The sequence below is a fragment of the Scyliorhinus torazame genome, chromosome 12 (assembly GCF_047496885.1).
Source record: "Scyliorhinus torazame isolate Kashiwa2021f chromosome 12, sScyTor2.1, whole genome shotgun sequence".
NCBI lineage: Eukaryota > Metazoa > Chordata > Chondrichthyes > Carcharhiniformes > Scyliorhinidae > Scyliorhinus > Scyliorhinus torazame.
Genome location: NC_092718.1, coordinates 228,236,159 through 228,248,715, shown reverse-complemented (window position 1 = coordinate 228,248,715; position 12,557 = coordinate 228,236,159). Strand labels below are relative to the sequence as shown.

At 45.9% G+C, this 12,557-nt stretch overlaps 1 protein-coding gene across 9 annotated transcripts in view; it reads right to left on the bottom strand.

The window, feature by feature from the left end:
• ncor1 (nuclear receptor corepressor 1) overlaps positions 1-12,557 on the bottom strand; it is a 458,529-nt gene that overhangs the window by 341,326 nt on the left and 104,646 nt on the right. For 8 of the 9 annotated variants that reach the window (XM_072470035.1, XM_072470042.1, XM_072470044.1 and 5 more), the window contains 2 exons: positions 6,654-6,720; positions 223-395 (listed from right to left, as the gene is read on the bottom strand). In XM_072470035.1, the coding sequence (XP_072326136.1) occupies positions 223-395; positions 6,654-6,720 (240 nt within the window). The remainder of the gene's footprint in view (positions 1-222; positions 396-6,653; positions 6,721-12,557) is intronic. The other variant, XM_072470040.1, reaches the window with a different exon arrangement.

Genomic DNA, 12,557 nt, shown 5'->3' with positions numbered 1-12,557 from the left:
TTTACGGGGGGGGGTTGCACGTTGGGAATAAGATGGAGTTGGATTGGTTGTATTGTTGGGTTTGTTACAATTAAAATTCTGTTTCAATATATTATTTAGTTTACAAGGAGGGGAGGGAAGCGAGACAGAGGGAAAAGAGAGAGATATTAATTTTTGCATTTCCAATACGATGTAAATTTGGGAATTAGAGAAACATGATCAGAATTTCGTGCAAACCACTACCGTTGAAAGCGTTCCTGCTGTTCTCTTTGCTTGCGAATTTCAGGGAACTGTTTCTCATAATATTCCCTGGTCTTGCTCTCCTTGGCCTTGCGGCGAGGGTTGTTTTCTATTCTTTCAACCTTCTTTTCCCACACCTCCATTAGCTGGTCATAACGCTGGCAGATCTTCTGCTCCTGAAAAACATGCATCACAAATGGAAGAACGAGGCAATTCTGGTTAGGGTGCTGCTTCAGCATCAATGAGTGGCAGCAGACATCTTCCTCACCCAACAGGCAGATCTACTTCAATCAGATAATTGGGAGACAGACATTTTGCTATTGGGCAGCCGGAGAACATCAGTGAGCCACATTTCCCTGCCCTCAACTCATTCCTTGGAGATGGGTTAACACAAGTTTAGGACCAAGGCCTTGAACAGGACCACGGGTTAAAAAAAACGAAGATGCCGAATCTGGTCTAAGATGCTCGATCAGTCACGCCAGAGTATCTCAGGAGTTTGAAAGGGTAGTAGGTGTCATGATATTCAAACACACACATCATGATAGACACACCAACAGACAAATCAGAACACACAACACCACAACCAATGACAGAAAGATATAAAAGCACAGACACGACCCCCGGTGGTCAGTATTAGCTGCAGAGGAGAACCAGGACACATCTATTGCCAAACACACTCAGGGAGACAGCACGTGCAGAGTATCCAGAACGAACTGTATTATAAGAGTTATAATAAAATAGAGTTGTACCACATACAACTGTGTTGGCTCATCTGTGCACCAGAGCACCCAACACCACATGGTACAGGAGTGGATCGATACCTGCCGGCATACCTCAGTGTACACAGACAACCAGCAGTGCCCAGGCATGATGTACGAGCTCCCGGTTCCGCAGGCGCTCCACTGCCACGGCGACCTCCACGAAAACTGGCGGCGATTCCGGCAAAATTTCGAATTGTTCCTGGTGGCAGCTGAACTCAAAGACCTGGATGATAGGGAAAAAATTGAATTTCTCCTCACCGTCGCCGGTGCAAGGGCAAGAGAAATATTCAGAAGGTTCAGGTTCTTCAGGAGGCAGCAAAGGTACGATTACCAGGCAGTCCTGGGCAAATTCTCCAAGTACTGTGAAGAATACGCAATCCAATGGGCAAATAAAGGTAAGAAAAGCTGCAGTACTCACCTCGTGGCTGGGATCCCGGAGCCCGAATTCCCAGAGGCCGAAATCCCGGGCCTGAGAGAAGGCTGGGTCGAGGTCGGCGGCCATCTTGCTAAAGGTATAACGCTAGCACAGTTGCGCGAGAAGTGCGCAGAACCGGAAGTTTTGTTTGCGCATGCGCGAGATGCTGCGCATGCGCAGTCAAGAAAACGGCCATCGGTAAAGGAACAGCGATCTGAGCATGCGCAGTCGCTTCCTACGTGCTACATACCGAGCGTCAGGATGTCAGAGGCCCCAGACTGCACCAATTTAAAAGGGAAATGTCCCAAATCCAATTTAAAAGGGAAACGTCCCAAATCAAAAAAACAAAAATCTGTTAAAGCTGTAAAACAACCTTCCCTCACCTGGAATGACAGCACAGTGCCGCAAATTGACCCAGGAGATGAATTTGACCTCCGAAGAACCCTCCGACAAGCAGTTACCTACGCACAAGCCGATGATTCCGACCTTGAATACTTCGATGACGATTTTTACAGTGTTTCCGGACCTCGCGAGCCCAATGATAGCTCCGTGGTCCTATATGACTATGACTCGGACGAACCTTTCGTGTTGCACATTGGCGGCCCCCACATTGAATCCGACGCAGATGCGGATTCATTTTTCGGATTTGAGGATCTTCAATCCAGCAGATATGACGTTCCAACTTATCAGTACCGGATGATGCTGCAGCCTGACATTAACAGACAGGGAGCGGTGCAAGCACACGGAGAGTGCCCTGCTGCCACACAGAGCGTGGTCCACGTCCCGCTCAACGTTCCCGACTCTATGAAAGAAGACATGCAAGACTCCAGAGTGCAGTCCTCGCATGAACCAGAAGTGACTCCAGTGTCACAAGCTTCCACAGCAAGCTCGTGGACAGACTCCACAATTGCAGAAATGCAAGACTCCAGAGCGCAGTCCTTGCACGGACAAGAAGTGACTCCAGTGTCACAAGCCTCCACAGAGAGCTCGTGGACAGCCTCCACGATAGAAGCAACGCAAGACTCCAGAGCGCAGTCCTTGCACGAACAAGAAGTGACTCCAGTGTCACAAGCCTCCACAGAGAGCTCGTGGACAGCCGCCACGATAGAAGCAACGCAAGACTCCAGAGCGCAGTCCTTGCACGAACAAGAAGTGACTCCAGTGTCACAAGCCTCCACAGAGAGCTCGTGGACGGGCTCCACGATGGAAGGAACGCAAGACTCCAGAGCGCAGTCCTTGCAGGAACAAGACCATGAGGGTCTAGCAACCTCTCCTGACCAACCAGCGGCAGACGATGCAAGTCTGCCATGCTCACGTGAACAGCAAGAAGGCTATAACAGCCTACCATGCTCCACTACACAGCAGCATGACCATGACGGTCTCTCATGCTACAATGAAGGGCACAGCGCTGAAGACTGTTCAAGCCCAACTGAAGACAAGCCAAAGGAATCGCCTCGTCCAAGCCCGAAGAAAAAAGGTTTATGCGCTGACCTTCAGGATCATTGTAGCCGAACAGAGATTAATAATGCTGCACGGCCACAGAAGGATGCTGAGGATTTGCTAACGAAATTAATTGAATGTTTAACTTGCAAGGAGCAGACTGAGAATTGCCAGTGTTTTAGCACGGATCGAAAAAATGGACAAGACATTGATCCTCAGGTAATGGAAATAACACAACCTGAATCATATCTACAGCAGGGACAAATGTCTCCCTTCAACACAATGCCGCAAAATCCCAACTTCGGAGACCAGCAGTTAGTCAGTAATGACTCTTCAAACCTTGAGGGGAACATTAATTGCATTGAACCTATACACACTCCACTGATTATTGAGCAGAACATTGGAGCAAGAATCCTGAGGACACCGACATCGAGTAGCCAGATAACGAATTTAAAACCCACAGCAGTTTCAAGTGAACCAAGTGTGCTTTCCACTAATGGTGAAGATGCAGATAAGGTCGACCCGATTATCCATTGTACCACACTAACCCCAGTGATTAAGCAGTTATGTATGGGGAGTATAATGTGGGCAATTGAGAACAGTAAAAGAGAGACTGTGACCATGCCAGTCCCAGCAAAATCAGACCCAGAGACCATGAAGGCATGTACATTAAACAAAGTTACATATGAGGTACCCGAGAAGAAAAGTGAAACGGAATGTTCTTTGGAAAATGGTACAATGTCGATAGAAACAGTGGATCCTATATTCGAGACCATACATATGGGAGAATTTGGGGGTAATAAACAAGGTTCTGCAATGTCTGGGGGAAGATTTAAAGTTCCAAAGAAGAAAAGCCCAAATGAAGGACAATGGCAAGACAATGACAGTCCACCGACATGGTGTGCACCACCAGATGAAAACTCTTGACAATTTACCCAACCCTAGTGAACAGCAAGCTGCTAATGACGATCTATCCACGGGATGTGAGACGAGTGACGACAGCATCCCACTTCCCATGCAAAAGGTGCAAGGTGACAGACCTCGCCTAGTGCGTACCGAGGCACTCGACGATCACGGTGGGACCACTGACGACTGCGGTGGCGGCGCACCGCTTCCACCCTCGATGGCTCGAGCCTCTCCACTGGTTGGTGCATTCCTGCATGTTCCGACTCCAGAAGTGCAGCTTCAGGGAATCTCGGCTGCCTCCAGTGAACCTGTTGGGACTCCAGACGGGGGGCATCGACGGAAGGCAGACCGGACTCCAGATGGGGAGCAGCCAAGCGCCGACTCTGATTTGCGCACGCCAGACCTTGCTCCGGACGGGCGGTGCCGCGGCCTCGGTGATGGCACGCTCAGGGTGACGGCAGATGCCACGGCGACAGGGAATGGATCGCGTGGCAGTCCCACTGGGTCGGCAGTGGCAACCAGCACCGGCGGTCCAAGATGGACACACCAATTCGCGCCATCGCCAGACGTTGATGCGAGCAACAATTCTCTCTCCAAGGCGACATGCTTCGACGTTTCTCTGCGGAGTCGCCCTTCCGGCACAGCAGGTGGCCGGAACCAGCGTACACGGTCTCGGCCAACTTCCACATCTGGCACAGTCATCGCCTTGCATGATATTAGTGATGGTGCTACTTCGATGGCAACGACCCATCGGCTACAAGATGCCGTCCACCACAAACATAAAAAGAAAACAGACTCCACCTTGTTCCTGGCATGCAGGGCGGATGGATTGGTGCGTAGGCGCAATCAGCGGGCTTTGTGCCGCCTTCCACGCTCGCAACTGCACCGTACGCACACGCCGGATCCTCCACTGGTTCCCAAGGATGACTTCGTGGAGATGCCACGGATCATGCCCCTTCCATCGCCACCAGAACCAAACCACAGCCAGGGCACCACTAACAAAGATGTTGAATGTTATATTTGCACAAATGAAAAAACCAAGCACTGCACGAAGTACAACAAATGGTAAAGTAGAGACTTCGGCAACAGCATCACCTCCAACAGTCCAAGGTGAACCAGTGTGACCCCAAATCTCCACAGCTGAACCGGCTTGAGGACCAGCCCATTCTTGAGGCGGTCACCCATTAGACTGGACTTATAACGCTGTTAATACGTTCAAAAAGTCAAACACTTCTGTATTATAACCTGTTGTCGTTTATTGTTCCAGATATCGTCTGACCGGACCAATGTTCAAGTTTTTTTTTTCTCTCGCATCCAAGTTTTGTTATGGTACAACCTTGTTAGTGTGACGCACCCGACATCGCCCCATGTAAATAGTTACGTCATAAACACACGCTGTACACAACACACACACACACTCTTCGATGCACTCACGACACAATTATATTTATAACCACGTAGGCACATATCTTTGTAAAAAGGGGGGATGTCATGATATTCAAACACACACATCATGATAGACACACCAACAGACAAATCAGAACACACAACACCACAACCAATGACAGAAAGATATAAAAGCACAGACACGACCCCCGGTGGTCAGTATTAGCTGCAGAGGAGAACCAGGACACATCTATTGCCAAACACACTCAGGGAGACAGCACGTGCAGAGTATCCAGAACGAACTGTATTATAAGAGTTATAATAAAATAGAGTTGTACCACATACAACTGTGTTGGCTCATCTGTGCACCAGAGCACCCAACACCACAGTAGGTGAATGTTTAGGACACAGAATCGCACTAGCTGGGACTTGTGATAGGACACACAAGAAACACACTCACTCAACTCACGTTATATTTTGTAGCTATTTTACTTCAACTGGATTTTGATTTTTGAAAATGTCCAGGTGGCAAATTGTCTGCTGCCTTGAAATACGGTATTAAATTTAATAACTAAGTCACACATTTGTGTTTTATATTCTTTAAATCTTTAGAAACCATTTTCAGTGTTAATTATTAGAAGTCTAAAAGTTATTGAATTGACTGCATCAGGAGTGGCACGATTGCTGCCTCACAGTGTCAGAAACTCAGGCGGCATGGTGGCTTAGCACTGCTGCCTCACAGCGTCAGGGACCCGGGCGGCATGGTGGCTTAGCACTGCTGCCCCACAGCGTCAGGGACCCGGGCGGCATGGTGGCTTAGTACTGCTGCCTCACAGCGCCAAGGACCCGGATGGCACAGTGGTTAGCGCTGCTGCCTCACAGCTCCAGGGACCTGGGTTCGATTCTGACCTTGGGTGCCTGTCTGTGTGGACTCTGCACGTTCTCCCCGTGTCTGCGTGGGTTTCCTCCGGGTGCTCCGGTTTCCTCCCACAGTCGAAAGATGTGCAGGTTAGGTGCATCTACCATGCTAAATTGCCCATTTGTGTCCAATGGTTAGGTGGGATTATGGGGATGGAGTGGGGACGTGGGCCTGGGTAGGGTGCTCTTTCAGAGGGTAGATGTAGATTAATGGGGCGAATGGCCTCTTTCTGCACTGATTGTGTTCTATGATTCTAAGGTTACTGAGGGGCAAGAGGAGAAGATTTCTGGAGACCAGACTGGATGTTTAGGCAACCATCTTGTAAAGTAACGGGCACATTCTTGATAAGCAAAAACACAAACATCGAGCACTTGAAAATGCACATTGAAAGCATATATGACTTCTGGAGATTCCTGAAGGCAGTTGTATCAAACACCGACAGCAAAACCCGTCACTGTGATATTTCAACTGCTTCCTTCCAACCCGCAGTAGTCAGTTTCCTCTCGCTGCAGTTCAATGTTCGACTTTGATCGGATATTTCTTTTTCTTGTTATCTCACATTGCCATTTATACTTGAAATTTAGAAAGTTTAAGCATGACAGCATACCCTCTGTTTACGAGCGTGGTTTCTTCTCTTGAAAAAAAGGATCAGTTTTTTCCGCATTACTTGATTCCTAAAATATAAACAAATATACATGTGGTAAGATAGGGAGTAATCTAGGTTCAGTGAAAACATCAGAGTGGTAGGGTTTCTAACATTTAGGTTATGAGAGCCGATGAATAATAAGGCAGATGGTTGCCTATGTGATAAATGTCAAGTTACTTTCTCTGCGCATTTTGATAGTTATCAAGGCACCAATGCCATTACACATATTTTGTGCATCTTTCTGCTGGGTCAAAGTGATCAATTTCCCAAAACAACTATGAAGTGGGCATCTTCATTGGGGTTTGCACCAATGAGTATGCGGCATTTAAGTACAAAGCTTCCTTAATTACAACTCATAAATCAACCGATAAATTACAATTACCTTCTATAAAGACCTGTCAAATTTGTTGGCCTTATAACTGAAATAATTTTTAAATTTAGAGTACCCAATTATTTTCTCCAACTAAGGGACCATTTGGCGTGGCCAATCCACCTACCCTGCACATCTTTGGGTTGTGGGGGTGAGACCCACGCAGACACGGGGAGAATGTGCAAACTCCACACAGACAGTGACCCAGGGCCGGGTCCGCGGCACTGTCAGGCAGCAGTGCTAACCACTGCGCCACCGTGCTGCCCACATGTTGGGACTGACAGATTGCCATTAATCTGTATATATTTGGAGCCCAAAGCCCCGGTGAAAATACTGTGCACAAATCCAAACAACTCAGTGGCTGGACACCAAAGAGTCTGTTCAAATGATAAACTGATGGAATTTGTTCCCTGACTGATCTAAGGGCTGAAACACACAATAAACTGCAGAGCCAGCTTTGCTTTTTCGAAATCATTCACAATTCTTTCTGTTCAGATTGTATTATGCATCACTGCATATTTTCACAATCAGGTGCAGCCAGTGGAGCCTTAGATTGTCAGCTGTGCAGCGAGAGATGGTTTTTTCCTGCTGACAGTGTCACCCCATTTCCACCACACACATCTTGGGAGGTTCCCACCCCTCACACACCATTTGCAACAATTTATTGAACAGTAAACACTGCATTCACATTTCCATGCAGAAGGCTCCTGCGTGGCCCACAGATTGGTTGGAATAAATGACCCAATATTCAGTCATTGGGCTGGTCTGAACTAGGTCTTATTACCTCTCACACTCCATCCCTAAATCTACCTACCTGTACTCAGCTCATTGGTAGCAAACCCTTTCACCTGCACTGTGCCCACAGGGGCCCACATTATAGTCAGGGTTTGGGATACAACCACTTTCAGTCAGTGCAAGGTGTCAATGTGAATAGTAATCACCTAAGCAAACATTCCAGTTGGAAATGTTGGAACATCTTGAATTAGAATTCTAATGATGTGGAGATGCAGGCGGTGGACTGGGGTGAATACAGTAAGAAGTCTCACAACACCAGATTAAAGTCCAACAGGTTTGTTTTGAATCACTAGCTTTCGGAGCACTGCTCCTTCCTCAGGTGAATGAAGAGGTGGATTCCAGAAACATATATGTAGACAAAGCCAAAGATGTAATACGATACTTTGAATGGTCTCAAGGTGGAACCTCATGGGTTCCTCCACTTTCTAATTCAGTACCACACTGGTCCGTGTATTTAACAAATGTGCAGTCATGACGACCATAAAGTGCTTGGAATAAGTGTTCAGTTTATATAGGTGGGTTGTAAAGTTTTGGAAGTCACTGTGAATTATATCCCATCACCCACTATCTTTGAAAAGGCATCAAGAGGAAATACCACGATCCTGTACCTCCTGCCCGGTGGCTTCCCAGCATCTGCTTAGATGTAACCGAGTTTTCTTTCTCAGCCAAATGACTGTGTGACCCAAGCGGAACCCACTTTCCCTCTCCCAGTCAACTTGGCTTTACTTATACAGCAGAGAAAGAATTGCAGGAAATTGGCTGCTCTTAAATAAATCCTAGCCACAGGAAAAGGATGTGACACTGACTTTCCACTCACTATAAGATCTGTCATACCAAAACATCAGGAGTTAATATTTATCTACACTTCTTCCATCCAATGCATTCCACCAGACCGTATAAATAACATTGACCTACTTTTCCACCAATTAGGGAAGTAAAAGTCACCTTTGAGGGGACAGACAATATCTGATAGCAGAACAAGGGTTGTACAGTGATGTTACATGAGTTACAATGATAAACATGTGCCCCAGTTAACTGGCACTCTTCATTCTGCTCCAGTTAACTCCTGTATTAAGAATCTGAAGCTGAGCACAAACTTCCGTGGCCGTGTCTGAGGCAGGAGATCCCGAAGTGTTCCACACAACTTCACTAAGCAGTGCTTCTTTCAACTCTGTCAAAGCTTTTTTCTTTAATGCTGTCAGTTTTCTACAACCTACTTAAGTATTAAATCCTGCAGCTAATTTGTCACCAACTTGAACCAGCATAATTGTCTTAAAAATTCTCACACATGGAACTTTAGTCAATGCTTTCTGAAATGCAAGTGATGGGACTTGTGGGAGGAACCCTAACCCTAATATTTGTGACAAATCCTCCTGTAATTAGTTTAGTTAACACGTAAAGAAATTCAGATTAGACAAGTGAGTTACAGCTACCAAATCTGAGTTTATTATTCAAAAAAATGTTCATACCACTTGGCAATCAGCACAATGGGATGTTGATCTCCATGTGTCAGGCTCTTAACCATACTTGTGCCAGTGAATAGTAAATTTACTTCCTTTTAGCAACATACTATCCAGATAGCTACAATAGCAAGGAAGCCTGAGGCTGGCGGCATGGTAGCACAGTGGGTAGCATTGTCACTTCACAGCACCAGGATCCCAGGTTCGATTCCCGGCTTGGGTCACTGTCTGTGTGGAGTCTGCACATTCTCCCGTGTCTGCGTGGGTTTCCTCCGGGTGCTCCGGTTTCCTCCCACAAGTCCCAATAGAAGTGCTTGTTAGGTGAACTGGACATTCTAAATTCTCCCTCTGTGTACCGGAACAGGCGCTGGAATGTGGCGACGAGGGGATTTTCAGAGTAACTTCATTGCAGTGTTAATGTAAGCTGACTTGTGACAATAAAGATTATTTAAAAAATTCTGTAGGAGACTGTACAAAGGTGAATTAATCTTCAAGTGGAGCTAACAAATTTGTAAAGTCTGCACATGAAAATTCTTCCATCCAAAGGATATTGAAGGAAGTGAGAATGGAAATTGCAGGAGTGCTGGCCATAATCTTCCAGTCTTCTCCAGTCACAGGAAAGGTGGCGGAGGACGGGAGAATTGCAAATGTTACGCCCTTGTTCAAAAATGGCCGTGTGGATAGTCCAGCAATCACAGGCCAGACAGTTTAACATCAGTAGTGAGCATACATCTAGAAGCAATTATTCGGGACATAATTAGTAGTCAGATGAAAAAATGAGGTTCTTTAGGAATAGCCGGCATAGACTTTGAAGGGAAAAGGATACTGGACCAAAACCCCAATATTTTAGTTTATTTTGTAAGACTGTGCAGAAAGAATATTTCACTCCAGGAGTGATTGTTCGAAAAAATAGGGATTTGGTATTTTAAAACAAAACTTTATTATTAACATACTGTTAAACTCTTTAAAACAAATAGCTTAAAATTACCCCTTAAACAATATTACTCAATACAGTAAATACCTTTAATTACTATCTCTATACCCAGTTAAACAAGAAATGAAGAACATACAGCTCTCAATCCCTCCCCACATCCCAATGACACAGAGTAATACTTGTTTTCCACAACAGATTTGGCCTGTTAGAACCCCTGAAGAATGTCTTCAAAAAGCTGTTTCAACTGGTTTGTTTCAGCTTTCCCCTTGTCCTCAGACAAGTCTGTTCTACTTTAAATACTATTACTCTCCTTTTTTTTTAAACTATCCTGTGAGAGCAAAATACATTCCTTGTGGTCTAAAAGGGAGCCAGATCAGAGCTCAACTCAAAAAGCTTTCCCAAAATGTCTGAATACCTTAGCGCCACCCAGCAATGACATCATCTCCCTGAGCTGAAAACACATTTACTCCCCAGGGACCCCCCCTAGTCAAACAACAATGCATTAGCCCAAGCTAATTTCACTTCTGGCTCCTAAAAGCTTTCTGGTCTTGCAAAACAAGATTTTTTTAAAATACATGACTAATGCAGACAAACACACTCTAACTCAGGCTGTTGACCCTTATATTGACAAATGTTTATAATCCAATATATCTAAAAGTGTTGCATTCATCAAAGTCCAAAGGCAAAAGTCCTGCTGTGCCAATATAGTTCCACACAACAGATTTGTAAAACAAGTTATGGAATAAAAATAGCAACGTGATTACAGAATTGGCTGTGATGGGATACAATGTTAAAGTTTGCGGATGACAGAAAACTTGCAAGTATTCTAAACTGTGAGGATGACTGTGTAGAACTTCAAAAGGACATAGACAAGTTGATGAGGTGGGCAGATAGGTGGCAGAAAACGTTCAATGCGGAGAAGTGGGAGTGATCCATTTTGGTGCGACGAACATGGAGAGACAATATAAAGTAAGTGAAAAAAGTCTTAAAAGGTGCAGGAGGAGGGAACTGGGTGTATATGAGCATAGATTATTGAAGGGGCATAGAGTACAAGAACAAGAAGGTTATGCCAAACTTAAACAAGACACTAGTTAGACCTCAGCTGGAATATTGTGTCAATTTCTTGGTGCCACACAAGAGGGAGGATGCAAAGGGGTTAACCATAAGACCATTAGATGTAGGAGCAGGAGTAGGTCATTCAGCTCATCAAGTGTGCTCTGCCATTCAATGAGACCACGACTGATTTGATAATCCTCAACTCCACTTTCCTGCCTGATCTCCATAACCCTCGATTCCCTTTCTGATTAAAAATCTGTCTATCTCAGTCTTGAACATACTTATTGACCCAACCTCGATGGTAAAGAACTCCATTCACTACCGTCTGATGGAAGATGTGTTCAAAATTATGAGGGAAAGAGATAGGGTGGACAGGATAAAATTGTTTCCCTTGGTGGAGAATTCTAGAACCAGGGGACATAGATTCAAGATAAGTGGCAGAAGGTGCAGAGATAACATGAGGAAGAACCTTTTTACGCAGAGGGTAGTGGGAATCTGGAATTCGCTGCTCTAGTTGGTGGTAGAGGCAGAGACCCTAAACCCATTTAAAAGGTAGCACAATTGTTTCACAGCTCCAGGGTCCCAGGTTTGATTCCCGGCTTGGGTCACTGTCTGTGCGGAGTCTGCACATCCTCCCCGTGTCTGCGTGGGTTTCCTCCGGGTGCTCCGGCTTCCTCCCACAGTCCAAAGATATGCAGGTTAGGTGGATTGGCCATGCTAAATTGCCCTTAGTGTCCAAAATTGCCCTTAGTGTTGGGTGGGGTTACTGGGTTATGGGGATTGGGTGGAGATGTTGACCTTGGGTAGGGTGCTCTTTCCAAGAGCCGGTGCAGACTCGATGGGCCGAATGGCCTCCTTCTGCACTGTAAATTCTATGATTCTATGTACCTGGATCTGGACTTTAAGTGCTGAATCCCCCACCATCAACATCCTGGGGGATACCATTGACTTAAACTGAATTAGACCAGCTGTACACTATGCTTACAAGAGGTCAGAAGCCAGGAATCATGTGGCGAGTAATTCACTTCCTGACTTCCCAAAGCCTGTCCACCATCTACAAAGCACAAGTCAGGAGTGTAATGGAATACTCTCCACTTGCAGCTCCTACAACACTCAACAAGCTCGACACCATCCAGGACAAAGCAGCCCCACTTGATTCACAGAATACTACAGTGCAGAAGAGGCCCTTCTGCCTATCGAGTCTGTACCGGCACATGAAAATCACCTGGTCTGCCAATCCTAATCCCATT